Source organism: Maylandia zebra, linkage group LG10 (assembly GCF_041146795.1).
Source record: "Maylandia zebra isolate NMK-2024a linkage group LG10, Mzebra_GT3a, whole genome shotgun sequence".
NCBI classification, from domain to species: Eukaryota; Metazoa; Chordata; class Actinopteri; order Cichliformes; family Cichlidae; genus Maylandia; species Maylandia zebra.
The window spans coordinates 693,909-715,560 of NC_135176.1; the positions used below are offsets into that span (position 1 = coordinate 693,909).

A 21,652-nucleotide genomic window follows, 5' to 3' on the forward strand; every position below is an offset into this window, starting at 1 on the left:
TCAGAAATATTTAATTTACATCCAGATTTTTCTCTAAACTTTTCTAAGATGGTCCAGAGCTTGAAGAATGTGTCAACTGGGTTTTTAAGGTTTAGCACGATATTGTCTGCGTTCTTTGTTCTTCCTGTGCTATCAGCTCATTGCTTTGTCTCGTATATGTCTCAGACCTGACCTGTTCCTGTGGAGAGCTCAGAGCTAGCTGTCACATTTATTTTCATTCCAGCCGCTGGCTCATGACACAACGCTGGTATACGTCTAATCAAAGTCTAGTTGAAACCCTCAGCATCCAGGCTCACTAAGGCTGTGGGAACGCCACGTTTGTTGGCTTCACTTATGGGCGTAATGTGCGTCTGATGTAGTCCCGTGTGTGTCGACCTTTAATAAATCCTGTTTGATCTTCATCTGTCAGGTCTGGGAGTTTACAGCCAACATTTAAGATATCGGCCGATAGGATTTGCAGTACTCATTCTTACCTTCTTTTTGTAAGACTCATATTGCGACCTGTTTTCACGAGTTTTGGCCTTTTTAACTGTCCAGCTGAATGAATCCAGTAAAGGGGGGCTAGCTGTACCATTCACTGGGGTAGCCAAACGAATGGTACAGCCTTATAACGCTTTGCTTTAGTGATCAGTGAGGTTAAGGTGTCACTGGAAAGGTTCCTACAGAGGGGACGTCTAATCCAGCAAAATAATCTACAATTTCTTTTTCATCCACCAGTTCAGACGGGTCATGCTGAGTTTTAAAGCAGTGTAGAAATTTTGACATTTTGCTACCTTAACTGTGTCCTATGTTATTGTCTGTTCTCTCTGCAGTCCTGGGTTTCTTTTTTTTTGTTAAACACGCCATTTTCCATAATGTTTGTCTGTTTATTTTGATGCATAGTTAAATAAATAGCATTATGGTCAGATATGTGTGCTGTTCCCATTTTACTGCCACCACCATGCTTTGGTGGGTGTGCGTCCCTCTGCAGAGCCCCGTCTCTTTTATAAGAATGATTTATTATTTCTCTATTTTGTTTAAAGCTTGTTGTGTCCTCGATATTGTTAAAGTCGTATTCCAGTCCACATCAGGAATTTCCGTCACACTTGGTGGTAATCTTGTCAAATGTGTGTCCCCCTCTGGAGGTGCATACACACGAGCTACTGTGACACTCTTTCCTTTCGCAGTTGCATATCTGCCTTCTTGATCCTCATCTTCCTCAATCTTTTCAACATTAACATTGCTTGATATCAGGGTAGTTGCACCTCCTCTCCTGCTATTCTTATGTGAGCTGAAGATGGAATTTGTATATCCAAACCTTTTTGACATGTTTCATGTAGAAATATCACCTGTGTCCTGTCTCTTCCATAAGGAGAGGATCCTAATTGTCCACCGCCTTTACTCCTGCTGTTGGTGCCGCTTCTCTCTTCTAATGAATTGAAGCGGCTGTGACATTGCGTGTTGTATAGCAATGGTGGCAAAAATGCCGACTGTGGAGCTGAGCGAAGCGCTCACCGAGTGGAGAAGTAATCAAAACTGTGCAGCTTGAGGCTGGCTTCATGTGCGGTGCTGTATACACGGCCTGGTCCTCTCAGTGGATTCATATTCTTGTGTAGGGTGTTTGAAAACGTCCCTTCCTCTTCTTCCCCAACTCCAAAAAGTCAGGTACTGTCCCTCCTCGATCAGCTTGTTTTGAATACGGTGAGCGCTCCGCTCAGCTCCACAGTCGCGCCCTCATTTCCCCACCTGTGGCCACTCTCTCTGATACTCCTTTCATTTCTTCAGTTGTTTTGTCCAGTTTGTTGCCCATTTCTTGGTGTAGAGAATTAATATCCTTTTGTAGACTGTCGTGATCCTCTTTCAGTTCCGACCTGAGTGATTCTGTAGCGCTCACCAAATCATTCGGGGCTCCAGGGTTCGTGTTAGCTTGCGTTGCAACATTGCTAGCTTTTGCTGATGAGTTGTTTATGTCTCGGGCGAATTTGGTGTTTTGGGCATATTTGTGTTTTGTCAGTCTCCTGCATTTCCTTCCCCACTATTTAACTCTAGAAGAATTGCCTATAAACAAATTTTTATATCTCCATGTAACCTTATATATTTTAAAATTAAATAATGAAACATCCTAACCGAAAATGGATTTAGCTACATTCTGGACAGTGTTTCCAGAATGCAGTAGCTAGCGAGCTGATTGGAGACCGTTACAGCCAATCAGAATATTTGCATCCAAGTCTGTAATTGGTTGGTTTTGTGGCACACTTATGACGGTGTACGGAGAGTTGAGCGTGCAGGGAGCAGAGATCTGAGCAAGCGCAAATACCAACAACTGAGCGAGAGCGGCTGTTATTGTGTGTGTGGATAATAGCAAACACTGGAATTAGAGCAGGGCGACATGACCAAAAATATTTATCACGATATACATTTGAAAATTTGCGATAACGATATAACTGACGATATAATTGACACTATACTAATATATTTTCACTTAAACAAGCAGCTGTTTTTTATGTGCATTAAAGTTATGTAAAAATGTAACAGTGCATTGACAGTTTAACCAAAAGGCATTTCCAGTGGAAACTGGCCGACATATCCTCAGCATAACCATGTATAACATCCACACAACTTAAAAAGAGGTCATACACACAGTACGGTAACATTATGTTGAAGCACAGTACGTATCACTCCGCGAGGCTCCGCCTACGATAGCCGTAATGCTCCCACAATCCATCAAGCGGTGCGGCTTCGTAGCTCAGCAAAGTCGTACTGAAACATTTGACAGATTTTCGAGCGCCGTGCACATAAAATCGCTTCGAGGTCAGTAAACACGACCAGAGTTCATACATAAGGCACACGGGATTATAAGGGGCTCTGTCGACTTTCAGAAAATCAAAGGATTGATTTTAAGTGCGCCGTATTTTCCAAACAACACGGTAATAACGACGGCCCGCTAGCATGCGCTACCAAAAATAGTGCTTTGTTGTGTATCTGACGGACCAAAGCTAAACCAGTTCCACACCAGTGAAGCTGCAGCATTTTTACAAACCAGTTCAGGTTCATCGTTTCATTCAACGATCCACTTTCGCCCTTCTTATTCTCCGTCGCCACCATGCTTTTTCCTTCCATGTGCGTAGGTAAACAAAGGCACTGCGCATGTGCGTTTTACCCATACTCTATTGCCATATTTCATTTTCTTATCGTTGCCCAACATTACACCGGTATTACCGTGGACGGTATGATATGGCCCAGCCCTAACTGGAATACATTTCTTGCATTGAGACATTAAACTTTTCTTCCCTCCAAATAATTTTTTGCGTGTTGTTGGTTTTTTTCTTTTGGTTTTTTACATGCGCTCAGAATAGAGGCACAATGATAACGCCATACCAGTGTCATTGAAATGCATTGTGCTGTATGTGTGTATACCCAGGCACCAAGATTTTGTGTTATGTGCTGTTGTTTTTAAGAGCGCATGGAAACCGCTAATAAGCAGCTCGCTGCTAAGGAGTGTGACGGCTCGGAGGACAACCGCAAAACCATCTCCCAGCTCCTGACACAGAGTAAGTGCCACACATAGACAGCATCAAACCAACAACCTTCCTGAGGAATAATGACGAGTTATTATTATTATTTTCTAATATAACACCTGTCAGCAGAATGCAGGCTATTAGAGGATGATGCACATCACTGTTGCCTGTTGGTGTCCACATGGAAACTAAGCAGACAATAGTTTTGTCAACTCTTTTATGTCGGGACGACTTGCTTGTTGAGCTGGACAGACTGTGTCTGACACTCAGCTGTTCTATGTAGGTGAGCCTCTCAGATTATTTTCTGTCATCAACCTGTATCAGTAAGTTTTTTCATTAAACAGTCCAAATGAAGGGCCGTAACCTGCGGACCCTCGCTGGTAGGGATGGGTACCGGTGTCCGGTGCCATGATGGCACCGGTTCTGACATAAACGGTAGTAACCAGACCGAAAAGCAGCGCACATTTCGGTGCTTTATTTCCCTGAGCTGTGATACACTTTAGATTCTAGCCAATCATTTTACGTTTCCAAGGATAGTAGGCGGGGCCAGGTATGTACGTTCTGTTAGAGCAGAGCTACAGATTAAAAATGTCCAAGGCGAAGCGGTCAAAAGTCTGGCTGTACTTCACAGCAAAAGATGCAAACTCAGCAGCAACAAGTGCTTTAAGCTGATACTGTGATACTGTCAAAGGAGGTAACTCCTCGAATCTGATGAAACACCTGGCGACGCATAGCGGTTTTTTAAAAAGCCCAGAAATGCGCCGTATGATAGCTTGCTGCAAGACCTCACACCGAGCACATCCACTGCGGGTGGGTTGCCTGTTATGCAACATCCCCCAAAAACACGAAGAGGAGAGTCCTGGCCCCTAGCCCTGCCAGTGTAGCAGAAATGATGAGGATGATGATGCAGCAGCAGCCGTTCTTCTCTGCGTAAGTAGCTAATTTACGTTGAGTAGGCTAACCACGTTATTACATTAATGCATGTAAGGTGAACTAGCAAACATCATCATAGCTACATGCAGCTGTCTTCTTGTTTGATGGCAGATACTCCCTTCACCCTGGCCAAAAAGGCTAAAATGACCAAAGAAAAAGTGGAAAACAGTTAAACATGAGAGGTTTTTGGACAAAGTTTTGTGTTTTTTCCATTGTTTAAGCACTGCTTCCAGCCAAGAGTGATACCATATATGCCCCATAGCTGCAGAAAAGGCTAACATTGTTATCTTTTTACAAAAAACAGCTGAACATGAGAGGTTTTTGGACCAATTTTGTGTTCTCCATTCTTTAAGCACCGGTTTGAGCACCGGCACCGTTTCAAAAGTACCGATTTGGCACCGGTATCGGATAAAACCTAAACGATACCCATCCCTACTCGCTGGTGGTCAAACCATCAGCATGTCCCCGATGTGAAAGCAGTGTTTTACACTTCATCGGTGCCACAAACACACTCAGCTTTCACTCATTCGACATTATCTTTAGCAGTCCATGGAGCTCACACGGCAATGCTGCAAGTCACCAGGTTTTAATGGCAGCCACCTTCAATCATCTCATAAAGGACTCGCATTAAATAAAAGAGGTCCAGTCTACTCCAGCTGAGATGATTAACAGGCAGCACAAGAATCACAGCACACAGTGCTGAAAGTCTCAGAACTGTTACAGCATTCCCGGCGTTCCCTGTTTGGATATTAAAAAGTAGAGCGAGGTGATTATTCGGGGCAGAAACTCGACCTGCTAAGTTTTTATTTTGTTTTTTACTTTTGGGGTTTCTGGACTCACAATTAACTTCAAAATAATTAAGAACATGATACAAACTGTGAAATTCAACCTGGCACATCAGAGACAGCCTCACAAATTCTGTGAACCTTCCTCATTTTATCGGTTGTCTAACTGTCAGGAAGCAGTTTGTGTGTAAAGTGTTATTATTCTTGTTTGGGACGTTATGTGGACTTCATTTAAAGCTCGTTTGTCTGAGACCTGTCAGGTTTCGCGCTGACAGGGTTCATATCAAAGTGTCTCGAGCCTTTCTTTCTGACAAATACACTGACATCACTCCTTTGTGTGAAGTTGAGAAATGTGTGTTGTTCCTGTTTTGTTGTGAAACCGTCCCTTTCATGCTGTACTGAATCAGCCCCTTATCTGTGGGAGGGGCTTGCTACTGCTGTGCCTGCCTCGGTTGGGGCGTATCCGAACACAGAGACAACGACGGACGTGCAAAAGTAGTGACTCCTGTTCACTTTACTCGGGTTTGTTGGGTTTCTCTGTGGACGAGCCAGCAAACACTGTCAGCTGACAGATGTGCGCTTGGAGCCTGGCGCTCACTGACTACGTTTCTAGTGGACGCTTGAACGTGTTCGTTAGACTCACATGTTGCGTTTTCTCAGTGCTTGACGGTGCATCCTTAAAGTTCGTGTGATCATCATAGCAACAACACCAACGATCACTCATAAGGAAGCTTCTGGAAACTTCAGTGCTGTCGCCTCACTTGGTGAAGCTGTGAAACAGAGTTCAGCTGATCAGAGGACAGTGCACGCTCTAACCAGTCGTATCATGTCAGGAGTTTATCTTAAGCTGGATGGTTTTCTTGTCATAACAAAGAAAGAAAGTGATAATTACAACGAGTTATCATTTTATATAAGATTATACAAATATAAAATGTACATAAGATGTTGGGCTGATCCATGTTTGACATAATTGTGTTTAGTGTGGCATCAAATGTTAACTGTCAGTCATTTATGTGTCATTGAGTGTGTATCTGAGGTCTGCTGTGGTGAGGACAGTGTTCAGTGTTTCATGTCCTTCTGTGCGCTCAGACAAAGAGACGCTGCGTGAGAAGGAGAAGCTGGAGATGGAGCTGAACGCACTGCGCTCGACCACGGAGGACCAGAGAAGGCACATCGAGATCAGAGACCAGGCGCTGAACAACGCCCAGGCCAAAGTCGTCAAGTTGGAGGAGGAGGTGTGGCGTTTTTGACTACGCTGCTTTCATTGACTTAGACGCATTACATTTATAGATGTTGAGTAAACACTTTTCTAGGGCTGTGTATGAAGAATACACACTTAACAACACACACATATGACATGTAAGTTTAGTGGTGCAGATCAGCCTTTAATTACTTTCTGAGAAAAACAACTCCAAGAGTACAATGAGGCACAGCTTCTACAGGAAATCCTTCACGTTGCCATTAGATCAGTGCGAGGAGATAAATAAATGTACAGACTGATGTTCCTGTTTGCTTCTGATGTGGCAGATGCAGTTTGTCATTTATAAATGTAAACGTTAGGATTGTCCTCTGGGAATGAGTTTCTATGCCGATCAGAGTGGAATTATTTCTATTGATGAAATGGATCAGCCTACAGATGTAACTGATCTGTTCCTGATAGGTTTACTAAGCTGTAGCTTAAACACGGTGCATAAAAAGCTATAAAGCTTGTGTAGCTAAACGAAAGAGTTTCTGAGAACGTGGCAGGTTAAGGTCACACTCTGAGCACAGCCTGGTAATATTCAGAGCTCATCTAATGAGTAACAAGGTTCACATTTGACCCTGGACACGTTTTAGGAGCACGCTTTCCATTTTCACACATTCACACACAAATTCCACAGAACGTTTGCTCCTCATTACAGAGAAATATTCACCTCAAACAGGAGAAGTTTTGCAGGCACAAAATGATAAATCTTGTATCCTGTCAGGAGCTGCTCATGATCTTATTGGTCCTGACCGTGGAGGGAGTGGCTCTGCTGGCTGAGTCCCTGTTACAAAGGCGACGTTTATGTCTTTGCACGTGCGCAGTGTGAGCAGTTGCGGTGACACCCTCACGACGGTTTGAAATCCTCACGACCAAGCGATTGATGATCGGGAGCTGGTCGTGAGGTGTTAATCGCTTCTCGTTACCCGGCGTATACTACACGACGCACGATGAAGGCCAAACTCACCGATCACCAAAACGGTCGCACGACTGAAAAATCGGCTCACAATGGGCCAAAAATCGCAGAGTGTCTGCACACCACTAAACGTTTTATTCAGAAAACATACCCATCACAGGCTGTTGACTATCAATGGCTACCAGGCCAGTGTGTGAGCCACCAGCCACTGGGGCACAAACGTCCCTACGAGAGCAGTGACTTCATGTCAGAGTAATGAGCGATCTCACTAACCAGCTCCAATTACCAGTTTTAATTCACTTTTTATATAAATACTAGGGGTGCAACGATATTCGTATCGATATTGAACCGTTCGATACAGTGCTTTCGGTTCGGTACGCATATGTATCGAACAATACAACATTTGTAATTTATTTTATCAACTTTCCTTCTGACGATGCTGTCTGTGTGGAGCGCTCAGTGAATCTGCGTTCGACTACTCCGCCTAGGCTGCACTGTCGAGCGCAGATCCACTGAGCGCTCAACACAGACAGCATAGTCAGAAGGAAGAGCGCAGGGCACCTCCCCCACCCTCATTCAGATCTGGCGTTTGGAATTATTTTGGTTTTCATGTGACGTATGACCCTGAAGGTAAGCGAGTCATGGACTAAAGTAAAACAGTATGTTGGATGTGCCATGCAATGCTTAATTACATTGATGTGAACTAGTGTGCTAGCGCAGTTAGCTCGTTAACGTGTTGGCCGTCTAGCCCCATGCACGGGGCGATCGGCGGTAGCTCGTTAACGGAGATTTGCCGTATTGTGGCGTTAAGGTCATTTCAACGAGATTAACCTGAAAGCACTAGTGGGAACACAACGAATATGACTGCACATTTACGCCGACATCATCCTAGTGCAAAGACAAAAACAACAAGCATGCTACTAACTTTAGCAGAGTCATTTAGACAGCTGTTAGCACGTGATTCTCCTTATGCTGCTGAGAATATAGCCCAGAAGAAGCGGATAGTATAGCTTTTATTTTGGAAAGAGCCATTTCTCTGTAATAAACTCTCTTTTCCAAAGATGAGTGATTCCTCAATCAGATACAGGGCTTGCAAAATCGCTAGCCCGACGTCCCGGGGCTAGCGATCTTTCCAGTCGGGCTACCAAAATCTATCTCTGCCCTGCCCGTCGGGCTATTGTAGGAAAAATATATGTCAATGCTTTTGCATTCTTTCAGAAATGTAGCTGGGTAATTATGTCATTGGCATCGGTGAGCCACTGTCAATATGTGACATATTGAAATCGCGTTTGAATTTGCGCTTGTTTTTTTGCTTTCACTTTGCAATCGTGCGAACTGTGTATAGAGACCGACAGCACTGATCTGTGAGTGATGATAATTTGTGCACCAATTCCTCTGACATCGTCTTATCAATCGTTAGCTTACTATGCAAACATGACAAGTGAAATCTCCCGCAGCTTAAACATGTGAGAGGTTGATCGCGCAGAGAATCGCTGAGCTTATGTGAGTGCTTGTGTAAAAGCATTTCAGTTCTGCTGAGCCAAATAAGACAGGTCAGGGTGAAGAAGTGACAGCCAAAGAAAAGCTCACCACAAAACGGAGAAGTTATGACAAATCAGACTATAAGGCAAAAAGAAAGTGCAGCTTTATGGTTTCATGGACAAAAGAATTTCTGTGGCTGCAATGTGACGAGCTAAATAACCAGGGCTGCACATAAGTGGTCCGCAGGTGCGCATTCACTGTCAAAATAAAAAACACGCACAAGGGTTAGGGTTAAATTTAAAAACTGTACTTTTGAGTTAAAATATATATTTATAATTTTAATAAATGACAAATTAAAAATGCATGAACATTTTTTTGTATCGAAAAAATATCGAACCGTGACACCAAAGTATCGAACCGAACCGTGAATTTTGTGTATCGTTGCACCCCTAATAAATACATTTCTATAAATATGTAACTTAGCAAACTCATAATTTTAAATTTATTACTGTGGGCTTCCAGGGGGGCCAGCTGCACTCATGTTAGCATTATACTAACATGAGCACGAGTGTCACAGCCACTGCTATGACATGCTCATGCATTCACCTATTTTTCTGCTTTTTATGACATTGGATACTGATGATGATGATGTCCACAGTGTGACTTCCTCACTGGATTTTAGTTCTCATTGGTTTGTGCACTACAGCCAACCAGCAGCAAGAACACGTATCACTGTGTTTCTGTGCTTCACACACAACAAACAAACCTGTAAACTGTGATGGATCAGGAGCTGCTGTTGCTATGGGCTGTGTATCGATCAGATTTACATTTGTTTGGAGATTCAGTGATGTCATATGATTGGAATAATTGTTTCATGTAAATCACTGAGAGGACCAGAATGTGCAGTGAGCATAATGATGCAGGGAATGAGAATCTAAAATATTACAGGGTTGTAATAGTGGTGGAACATAATGTGTGTGCGTGTGCGTGTGTGTGCACAGCTGAAGAAAAAGCAGGTTTACGTGGAGAAGGTGGAGAGGATGCAGCAGGCTCTGGCTCAGCTCCAGGCAGCCTGTGAGAAGCGAGAACAGCTTGAACACCGACTTCGTACAAGACTGGAGAGAGAGCTGGAGTCACTCCGTATGCAACAGGTAACACAGCACATGTGCTGACTCACCATCCCACCTGCTGAGTTCTTGGTAATTTGTCACCACTTTATTATGGCCTTTATGACTGGAAGATGAAGATCTTATTGAGCAATTGTTTAATGGTGAACTATGCTATTTGGTTATCCGCTGTAATACAGAACAAATACTTAAGAAGAGTGAAAATATTTAGTCGAGAGCCGAGGACCGCTTGTGAAGAGCTACAAGTGGTCCTGGAATCAGCAGGTACAGTTTTCTAAAATAAAATGTAACCCATACCACACAAGCGCATTTAAAGTTTGCTCGAGACATCTTGAAGCTGTCATGAGCAATGGTGGCTTTTGTGCAGGATATATATATATATATATATATATATATATATATATATATATATATATATTTATTTCAGCAAGTCTGTTAAATACTAAATCTACACATACCTCACATACAGTATGAGCGAGATTGGACTTCCAACCCACAGGATCTTGGTTGGCTAACCAACCGGACATAGTGGTGGTAGACAAACAGAAGAAGACGGCCGTAGTGATCGATGTAGCGGTTCCGAATGACAGCAATATCAGGAAGAAGGAACACGAGAAGCTGGAGAAATACCAAGGGCTCAGAGAAGAGCTCGAGAGGATGTGGAGGGTGAAGGTAACGGTGGTCCCCGTGGTAATCGGAGCACTAGGTGCGGTGACTCCCAAGCTAGGCGAGTGGCTCCAGCAGATCCCGGGAACAACATCGGAGATCTCTGTCCAGAAGAGCGCAGTCCTGGGAACAGCTAAGATACTGCACAGGACCCTCAAGCTCCCAGGCCTCTGGTAGAGGACCCGAGCTTGAAGGATAAACCGCCCGCAGTCAAAAGATTTAGAACAACCCAGTTTTTCCAGTTATTTATTTCTGTTCAAGTTGTTCAAATCCAATGAACAGCTCGAAATGGTAAAAAGGTAAGTGGGGACCTCCCAGAGGTTTAAAAAAAGGTAAGGTTACCCAAAACTGAAAAATAATGCACATTTCAGAAAATGGCCTTTTTCAGGGAACAAAAACAGGTTAACAATTTAAAGCTGCTCTGCAACAGTGGAGGTTGATCCAGCCGTGAAAGCTGGTGCTGCTAAGTCCTACAGCTGTTCCAACCTCTCTGGATTACTCCCAGCCCCTCTGTCTGCATAAAAGCAAAAAAGGCGATTAACAGTAGAAGACAGACCATCGTAACACTTATAAATGTAGGTCTGTCCTACAGAGAAACTGCAAAGAAAGTCAAGGCGTCAGTGAGTCCAGCTTCCTTCAAACTGTGACAGGAAGAGGTCTGCAGACCCAACGACACGACTGAATCGGACACACGTTCCTGGGAGTTAACAGCTGTGTGATGGCGGCTCACAGGACATCAGCTTCAAGCAGCTTCATAGTGGTCGTAGTGAGAAAGTCTCAGTTTCAGCTGTGAGGAGAAACTTCGAGCTGCAAGTTTAAGAGGACGAGCTGCAGCAAGAAAGCCAGACGTCAGAATAAGACAGAGGCCCGTCTGGGCCATGAAACATTGGACTGCTGAAGACTGGAAGATGGTTTCATGGACTGATGGATCAACATTTGAAATCTTCGGTTCATCATGCAGGATCTTTGCTGTGGAGTAGGTGGAAGGATGGATCCACAGTGTGTGGCATCGACTGTCAAACATGGAGGAGGAAGTGTGACGGTCTGGGGCTGTTTGCTGATCCAGGGTCTGTGACTCGTACAGAGTGAGAGGCTCCCTGAACCAGAACAGCTCCACAGCACTCTGCAGCTCCATGCAGGAGCCTCTGCAGCTCCATGCAGGAGCCTCTGCAGCTCCATGCAGGAGCCTCTGCAGCTCCATGCAGGAGCCTCTGCAGCTCCATGCAGGAGCCTCTGCTCAGTCAGAGGTTCATCCTACAGCAGGATAATCACCCAAACAGTCCAACTGTGCCAAGCTTGGAAACACGGAGTGTCCAGCACAGTCTCCAGACTCAAACCCCATCGAGCTGGTTTGGGATGAACTGGACAGAAGAGTGAAAGCAAAGCAGCTACAAGGTCCACGTTTATGGAACGTCTGCAGCAGACATGGGAGAAGATTTGATTTCTGTTGCAGACAGAAGCCACGGCTGTGTTCAGCTGTTATATCTGCCAAAGGAGGCGACTCTGATGAGTCAAAGTTTAAAATACACTCTGGTCTATAAACTGATTCCATGATTTATTTTTTCACTCCAGTTGCTTATTTGTTGGGTTTTTCTCTGTATCTATGAAGCGTCTTGAGGCGACTTTTGTTGTGATATGGCGCTATATAAATAAAATTGAATTGAATTGTACCATGCTTTCATTTCAGAGTGCAATGGAACATTAAACTGTGTAATTTTCAATGAAAAACTGGAAATATTGGGGTTTTCTAAAACCTTTGACCGGCAGAGAGAGAGAGAGAGAGTGAGTGTGTGTAAATAAAACAAATACATCTCTTCCAGCGTCAAGGTGGTGCTCAAACCAGCGGTGTGATCTCGTCAGAATACAACACCACAGCTCTGATGGAACACCTGAGGGAGAAGGAGGAACGGATCCTGGCTCTGGAGGCTGACATGACCAAGTGGGAGCAGAAGTATTTAGAGGAAAGTGTAATGAGGCAGTTCGCCCTGGATGCTGCAGCGTCTGTTGCTACTCAGAGGTACATGTTTCAGGTTTTCGTAGTTTCATACGGTCTCTCAGCAACATTATTGCTTGTCTTAGTTGTTAGGATCTTGAAACACGAGATGTGTCGTGGTGCGTGCTCAGTCATCCAGGTAAGCAAATCCCAAAAGGCTGATTCTGTTCATCTGGACGTTTTCAGTGGGAGAAACGTTTCCTCGCTCATCCAGGTGACGTCTTCAGTCTCAGCTGACTGCAGGTTTCCACCTTACAAACAGGACATTTGCACAAAGACTGAAACCAGCTGACTGAATGAACAGTGGGCTGTGAGGTCAGTTTCTGTACTATAAGGTTGGGAAATCTGCATTTAGCGGAGACTGAAGACGTCACTTGGACAAAACATTTCTCTCAATTTTCTGGGACCATAGGAAAGCTGCCCCGCAAAACTCACAGCCATCTGAGCTTCTCTGGGCAAGAGGCGCAGCAGCTGTGCTGCCCCTTCAGTCTGTGGCCACCAAACATCAGCTGTGACTGGGAATCAGTGATTTCTATAACCGATTCAACTCTGATTCACAAGGTCTGATCTGATTCGATTTTGACTCAGTCAGAAATACTATAATTATGATCATTTATCACTACATATCCATATTTTATATCTATGTATAAATAAAATAAATAAATACTCTGCAGTAGATCACAAACTGAAGAAAACCATGACTCGTGAACATTACCTGATGCTGCAGAAGTGAAGCAGAGCAGAGTCACGTTTAGCTTTTGGCAGAATTTGTAAAAGTTTAAATTTCTTTGGTATCGAACAGCAGAAATGAGGTTTTCTTGTCAGAGAAATAAGAGCCTCAGGCTTGATGGGGCAGTTACACACTTTAAGCTGCTAGTTCACTTTTTGGTTCATTTTTAACAACAAACTCTGGTTTCGTAGCTTTGTGGCAGCTGTTAAACCAGAGCAAATACATAACAGTAAATATTTAATGTTTAAATATGATCTGCCTGAGATGTTAAAAATGTCAGAAGTGTAATCACTGCTGTAGTTCATGCTATTACGCACCTGTTGGAGGAAGGTACAATATGGCCAAAGCCATTGCACAGAGAAAGTGTGCATCATTACCAACAAGGGCCCATCCTAAAACTGTAGCTCTACACCTGTTCTGGAGCTCCTATCCAAAGAAGGTTGCTGCTCACCTGAGAGGTGGCTGTCATTGTTTTCCTGATGCGATCATCCAGTCGTCATCCTCGGAACAATAAGGACCAACAGTCTGTTTAAGAGAAACCCCAGGATGGGTGTGAGCCACTCCTGTCCTTGTTTGTGCAGGGATACGTCTGCTACGATGATCAGCCACTCTCCTAGCAGCAGCTACGACACATCAGTGGAGGCTCGAATCCAGAAGGAAGAGGAGGAGATTCTGATGGCCAATCGGCGCTGTCTGGACATGGAAAGCAGGTAAACTGCTCCTCTGCAAAGGGCTGTTTGATTATGTCAGGGTGTGCAAACAGATGGAGAGAGCGTCATGGGCTGCTTCTGTGCAGAGCTGTGTTTGTGGTGTGAAAGCATTCGGGTATAGAAAAGTGTTACCACTTCATACCACGGTACCTGCTTTCATCGTAGATTGAAGCCATCGTATTATATTCAGGCTGCACTTGTTTTTGTATCTTGTATGTAATCAAGCTCATTCTTTATTCTGCTGTTTGTTAACTTTCTCAGCGGTTTGTGTCTTTTACCCTCTTGGACCTGCGTCCACATGTGGACTTCACAGTTTGGGTTGTCTAGACCACAATACTAAATTTTGCTCTACAAGGGCCTGAGATCCACTTATGAGGACGTTATCTTGCCACTGCTGTGTAAAACAAATGTAAATGGACTGATTCTCATGCAGCGCTTTTCTACTCTCCCGGAGTACTCGCAGCGCTCTATACAACACGCCACATTCACCCAATCACACCCATACTCACAAGCACTGACTCTAAACTGAGTGCTTTTCTAACGACATTCACACTCCGATGGACGCATCAGAGAGCAGCTTGGGGTTGGTATCTTGCCCAGGGATACTTGGCATGCAGACTGGAGGAGCCAGGGATCGAACCACCGATCAGTAGGTGACCTGCTCTGCCTCCTGAGCTACAGCAATCAAATGTCCTCATAGGTGGAACTAATTTTTCTAAGAAACAAAAATCGGTTAAAAAGATAATTCTTTGTTTTACATTCGTCAGGCCCCAATCAGCCCAAATAGCAAAGAGAAATTAAAAATGCATGAAAGAGTTTGGGTCTCAGGGGGTTAATGGTCAGTAAGACTAGAGAAGCGTTATATAAATTCAATATATTGTGTTTATTCTATCGAGCTAAGTTGTTTTTAGTGTAATTTTATGATAAATGATTTCTTATTTTAAAAATCAATCCATGATTTAGTTTCAGTCACAGCCAGACATTAACTGTGGCTGCGTCTGCTCTGATCCAGGATAAAGAATCTGCACGCCCAGATCATTGAGAAGGACGCCATGATTAAGGTGCTTCACCAGCGCTCTAGGAAGGAGCCTGTTAAGTCTGATGCACCATCTGCCATGAGGCCCTCCAAGTCCTTGATGTCCATCTCCAACACGGGTGGTTCTGGATTGCTCTCTCACAACTTGGGACTGAGTAGCTCTCCAATCACTGAAGAACGTAAGGACACGAGTTGGAAGGGCAGTCTGGGTAAGAAGCAGCAGTCGGTGCAGAGGTTTTAGCCCATGTGACTATTTCATGTACATGACTTCATTCTGAGGAGCACTTGTTCTCATGTTCCTCCAGGGGTTCTGCTCGGTCCCGAGTTTCGCATGGAGTCTCTCAGGACTGAGTCGATGTCGTCGTCTCCCTCCCCGGTCCTTCCTTCTACACCGATGACTGCAGGACACTCAAAGACAGGCAGCAGAGACAGTTACACGCAGACCGACAAGGGCCACAGTCAGGACACCAGCAAGCCCAGCACTCCGGCTCTGCAGAGCATGACGCTGCCAGCTCGCCTGTCCAGTCCCAGTCCCGTCTACATCCCTGACCGCATAGCAGGTCAGCCTCTTTGTGACAGACTCACAGCCAGCTATATTTTACCTTCACAACAGAAGTCAGTCCACATGCTTCCTTTTTGTGCACTGGAAAGTAAAGACACGAGTATTTCATAGTGCGTTTCTACTCATAGTGAGCATGTAAGAGCTTTTTCTACTACAAGCCACACTCACCCATTTACAGTCACATGCTTACAGCGCTTTATTCTATACCTGTAAATGCTTTAGATCTGCCACACATTACCTAAGACTGTCCAAGGATAACGCCACATGCAGCCTGGACGAGCTCGCTGGCTTTGCAAAGCCACCCCTGTGGTTCAGGGTCAACTGGACCTCTGAGACGTCTCATTCTTCCATATTAAAAAAACATTAACACATCAGACGGCCCTTTGCCCTTTGCTCTCTCCCTCCCTGTCGATTCTTCACTGTCCCATTCAATAAAGGCCAAAAATACATCCATATAGATACAGATATAGATCTCTATTGGATTTAGGTAAGGTGAGTCAGTCATTGGTCATCAATTTGGAGGATTAAGAAATCTCCAGCCTCAAGTGATGACACTGTCACTTGAGGCTGGAGATTGTTGTGCACCAGGAGGAACCCAGAACCTGCTGCACCAGCATAAATACGAGGAGGGAAAACCATCCCTGTCCTTCTACGTGTGCACCTGTTGTTAATTTCATTGACACCAAAGCAGCTGACCCTGATTTACAACCACTGACCAGATCAACGTCACAGAAGTTTACCTGACCAGTTGCTGTACTCTGGTCAGTGTTCCTTTAATTGTTTTTACGTAGTGCACTATAAAATTGACAAAAATCATAATCTCAGAAGGGCTGAGGAGCAAATATTGCTTGTTCTTCTACAACACAGTGACGCAGAGTTAGCACCATCGCCTCAAGACAAGGGTGACCTGGATTTGTATCCACCAGTCGGCTGGGCCGTTCTGTGTGAAGCTTGCATGTTCTCTGTGAGGCTTCATGGGTTCTCTTCAGGTTTCTCCTGCAGGCCAAAGAAATGCACTCACAGCCTTTGTCGTGACATTCAGATCTGAGCTAAGGTGCTTCCTGTTTCCACTGTTCATCTGTCAGATGTGTCTACAACTTGACTGGAGTCTACCTGTGGTAAATTCAGTTTACTGGACTTGATCTGGAAAGTACACACCTGTCTCTGTAAGGTCCAAACCATGGACAGGTGTCAGAGCACCAACCAAGCCATGAAGTCCAAAGAATTGTCTGTAGACCTCAGTGACAGGATTGTATCGAGGCACAGGTCTGCAGAAGGGTACGAAGAGATTCTGCAGCATTGAAGGTCCCAATGAGTACAGTGGACTCCATTATCCATAGATGGGAGACATTTGGAGCCACCAGGACTCTACCTGGAGCTGGAGGTGTCCAAGAACCTGATGGTCACTCTGACAGAGCTCCAGTGTTGCTCTGTGGACAGAGAACCTTCCAGAAGTCCAACCATTTCTGCAGCACCAATCAGGCCTGTATGGTAGAGTCATCAGACTGAGCCCACTCCTCAGTAGAAGGTGACGGCTCACCTGGAGTTTCCCAGAAAGCACCTAAAGGATTCTCAGACCACGAGAAGCACAATTCTTTACCCATCTAATAAAAGTTTAGATTTTCATGAACGAGACACTCTCATGACTCATGGAGTGATGCCACTAACCAGCCAATCAGTGGCATGCAGTCTGATGACATCACATTTTAGTACCTGCTCGGATCACTTTTTTTAGTACCTGGTACCAGGTATCACCTAAAGGAAAACTGTGGCAAGTCGATCCAAGTCATACTAATGGAAACGGGGCTATTGTAGTAAACAAAATAAACAGTAGAGCAAACATATGAACCAACAGACGTCATCTGATACATAGTTTAGATTTTGGAGACAGACACTATCTCTACTTTTAAGATTAGGCTTAAAACTTCCCTTTTTGCTAAAGCATATAGTTAGGGCTGGACCAGGTCACTTTGTCCACTCACCCTTCTCACTGTCACCAAAGCACTTGCTCGGAGGGGGTTACTTGATTGTTTTCTTTGTAATATTGTAGGGTCTTTACCTTGCATATATTTTGTCAAATCGCAGAGCTAATCGCACCGTTCATCACTTGGCCAATAAAATCCCTACAATGAAGCGTGGTTCTGTGGGGATATTTCTCAGCTGCAGCACTGGGCTGTTCAGTGAATGTCCTTAGGTGGGCCAGCCAGAGCCCAGAACTGAGCCTGATAAAGGTTCTGCAAAGAAAAATGGGGGGAAAGTGCCCAATAGGGCTGCTACGATTAGTCGACGACTGATTTAATAGTCGACGCGTCGTTTGAAGCTTTGTAAGATCCCAAAAGACGCAGGAATAAGTAGCAGGATTTAAGAGTGTAATAACGGACTGAAACAGAAGATGGCAGCACTGCATGTACAAGGATGCCAGCTGCCGTTAAACCCCAAAGAAGAAGAAGCTGTGTCCCAGAATTCATAGCGCAGCCCAGCTCAGTTTCCAACAATGGTGGCAGCTAGTTAGTTTTAATATTACTCTTATTATTCTTTCTGGGTCACAAAATAAACGTTTAACATATTTTTAGGCGAGAATGTAGCTGTGTAAACCTCAAATATCTGCTCAGTTTATCAAGACACCGCATATTTTCAAAAGCGCTCCGACGTTTTCGGAGACGTCTGTTACCCACTAGCTCGATAGCTAGCCGGGGGCAAGGCTAACTAGAGCCGTGAGAACACCGGACTCCCGGCTAATCATTTTCAAACCCACCGCCGTCTTTCTCTACTCAGGTTAAACATGATATATAAGTCACTTAGATAACTTAAAATGTTATTGTTTGGCTTTTTTTTTTTTAGTATTTTATTTGTTCCTGAGTAAATTGGTTTGGCTGAGATTAAAGTTATAGTTTTTACACAGCTGAATAAACGTCAAGCAGACAGCTGATTATCAGAAGTGTGAGATGCTCCAGAATTTACTCCGGTGTCCTGTTATATTTTAGATAGCAAGGAGTTTATTAAACTTCACCGAAACAATCTGCAAATTTCAATAAAATTTAATAAACTATCATCTTGTCTTTATTTTTAGTTAGCACAGACCTTAAACACTTAAAGCTGTAAGCTAATGATAGTTATATAAGAGCAGATGCTGCTGGTGCAATAAGCTGTAGTTTTACGTCCAATGGGTGATGATCTGATTAGTCGACTAATCGCAAAAATAATCGGTGACTGGTCGACTATCAACATAATCGTTTGTGGCAGCCCTAGTGCCCAACAATAGATTTGCCAAGCTTAGAATCATAAAGACTGGAGGCTGTAGCGCACAGTACTGAGCAAAGAGCGTGAATACTTCTGTTATATTTGGGGCTTTATATATAACTAATTCCAAGCAAGCGTTTTTTCCACTTTGGCATCATGTTGTATTGTGTGAACATGAAGCAAGTAATCTCTTTGAGAGTATACAACAACCTGTTACGAGGTGCTTTATGAAGGTAAAAATACCGGTAGTGGCTCACGGTTTAGAAATCATTTAAAAGTATGTATGTATGCAACACACACTCCTGGCAACATTATCACAGTTAATGTAACGTTTTGTTGTGATATTGTGTAACGTGATGTAATGTCAACATGTGAAGGATCTATAAGATTCGAGGTGTACACAGCAGACAGGATCAGAGGAGAAATGTTCTCATCAGTCTTTCACTGTCACATTTGTGTAGATGCTCAGGCGTTTCACACCAGCACGCTGGAGCGCAGACTTCCCATCCAGGCCCACCCACAGCATCAGTCAGCTCCTCCAGCACAGTCGAGCCAACAAGAAGCAGACACAGATATGGTGGAGATCCTCATCTGACCACTTCATCTCCTGAGAAACGCACAGCTGTGTGGGAGCTCCGTCAGCGCAGACGACCTGCAGCTCTCGTTTTCATACCTTTGTGTTTACAGGCATGTTCATTCAGACACTTTTACATCAGCTCCAGTCCTTCGCTGAATCAGTGTTCATCGATATCTTTAAAGGAAATCAGCCCGTTGCAGCACCCCCAAGCGCTTTTTCTTGAATGTGAGTTTAAATTAAGTGGTGACTGGAATTTAAGAATGTCAGTGATCATGTGATTCCTTTTGTCCGTGCCATTCGTGCTCCTGTGTTCACAGTGATGGCGTTGCATGGAAGTTAAATAGCTTTATGGACTAAGTAAGCATAAATCCTTGTCATGTTGTGTCCATGCACGTGAATGACACATGTTGTTCCTGACTGTACATAACTGTGTTTATAGCTGCACCTCTAAGGTAAATATTTCACTTGTTGTCACTCTGCCCTGGGGGTTCAGTGTTACTGTTAATAGGTCAATACGTCACTGTGTATGGCACCAGTAGTATTTCAGCACATTGCCAAGCTTAACGTGTAACTTTTTTCCCTCTTGCAGCCACTAATGCACCATCTATATAACATTTATATGTGTAATAGTGAGTTTTCTTCTTTAAACTACCGACATGAGCAGGTCAGCAAACACCCTTCACTCTGAAACTGGCCCACACGGTGCCCCTGTGCTTCATCCAAACAGGCGAACCCTGGATTGCGTCCATGCCGTGCACATCACTGTTTCGAGTCAGGGTTTCACACGCACACCTGTCTGCCTTTGACCTCAGCAGTAAGGGTGGGACAGCTTAGTTAAGCTTTCACGACCTCCCTCTGTGCACTCGTTCTAGCCAACGTCTCTTTTTCTCTATAGACAGCCTCAGATTTAAAGAAGACTTTGAGCCAAGGACCTGAGGTAACCCATGTTACGGTCTGTGTTGTAAGAACATGTGGAGCTTTCTTTTAGTACGTTGCATATCATTTCAAAAAAGTGACACAAGCGTTTAGTTCTTGAGAATCTTTACATTTCTGACACTTTTATTACCAGATTTCTCCAAATGACTCACTAAGGGTCAGTGCCTCGATGCCTGGCTCCTCCTCTGCAAGCAGCTCACCCCCGACATGCCCCCAGTGCATCCATCAGGTGTTGGATGAAAGCACTGTATAGATGTGTGTGTTACTGGGTGAATCAGAAAAGGCACTGTATAATATCAGTGCACTGAATGTCTCTATGTATCACTTTGGTAAGTTGTCAGGCTGGTTTTTGCACACGAGTGTGTTGCTCTGTATTAGCGAGCTACTTTCCACCCACCGTGTCATCATCCTGAACAAAAGTAACTGAATGGATTTGAACTCGACCTGTAAAACAAAAAGCTTTGTATACATGACATAAAACTTTAACCTTCAGCAGGCAGCACATGCTCAGTCTCTGAAAATAAACTTTCCTCACATAAAGAATCTGATTCAGATAATTATGTTCAGCAAAAATAATATTTTAAGACAAAAGTATCCAACTATTTATCTTCTGTGAAGTTCTTCAGCCTCATTAGATATGAGTATATGCAGGAGTGCTGCTGCTCGAGTAAATGCACAGACATATTGGTCTCCATCAGTATGACTGTCCGCATTTGTATCCATGTTACTGTAGTGCTGCTACAGCCTGATGTCACCAATGTAAGTAACTGAGCTGATTCACACGGCTAATATCACAATTATGGAAAAGTAGTTTTATTATTCAAGCTGTCATCTAACAGTATCCAATAAAACTGTACCAAAGAATGGCAAGCAAAATAACGTCATTTCAGTGGGACGGCAATATCATTTCACTACAAATAGTTAATATCATCAGGTTAAATGAACACTTTTCCCACCATTGCAGAATATTTTAGGATATTTACTCTCCACTCTTACTTATTTCCTCTTGTTTGAGATTCCTGAATTGTAATCTGTCTGTAATATCCACGTCTACACGTTGGGACCATCCAAAACTAGCTCATGACACAGTTTCTTTTCTTCGTTTCTTGGTTTCACATTTGGTAAAGTTGCACGTCTTTGTTTCGCCCTGTCATGAGGTGAACTCGTGTATGAATCAAGCTGCTTTGCTTTCTGGTGTAGAACAATGAAAGATGTTAAA

General features: G+C 43.9%; 1 protein-coding gene across 12 annotated transcripts in view; it reads left to right on the forward strand.

Moving 5' to 3' along the window:
* The window catches only part of amot (angiomotin), a 39,925-nt gene extending 19,574 nt beyond the window's left edge, over positions 1 to 20,351 (forward strand). For 11 of the 12 annotated variants that reach the window (XM_076888852.1, XM_004561700.6, XM_004561705.6 and 8 more), the window contains 8 exons: positions 3,438 to 3,530; positions 6,305 to 6,450; positions 9,858 to 10,007; positions 12,470 to 12,666; positions 13,954 to 14,082; positions 15,095 to 15,327; positions 15,424 to 15,678; positions 19,382 to 20,351. In XM_076888852.1, the coding sequence (XP_076744967.1) occupies positions 3,438 to 3,530; positions 6,305 to 6,450; positions 9,858 to 10,007; positions 12,470 to 12,666; positions 13,954 to 14,082; positions 15,095 to 15,327; positions 15,424 to 15,678; positions 19,382 to 19,515 (1,337 nt within the window). In that variant the 3' untranslated portion in view covers positions 19,516 to 20,351. The remainder of the gene's footprint in view (positions 1 to 3,437; positions 3,531 to 6,304; positions 6,451 to 9,857; positions 10,008 to 12,469; positions 12,667 to 13,953; positions 14,083 to 15,094; positions 15,328 to 15,423; positions 15,679 to 19,381) is intronic. The other variant, XM_076888853.1, reaches the window with a different exon arrangement.
* Positions 20,352 to 21,652: the final 1,301 nt, after the last annotated feature.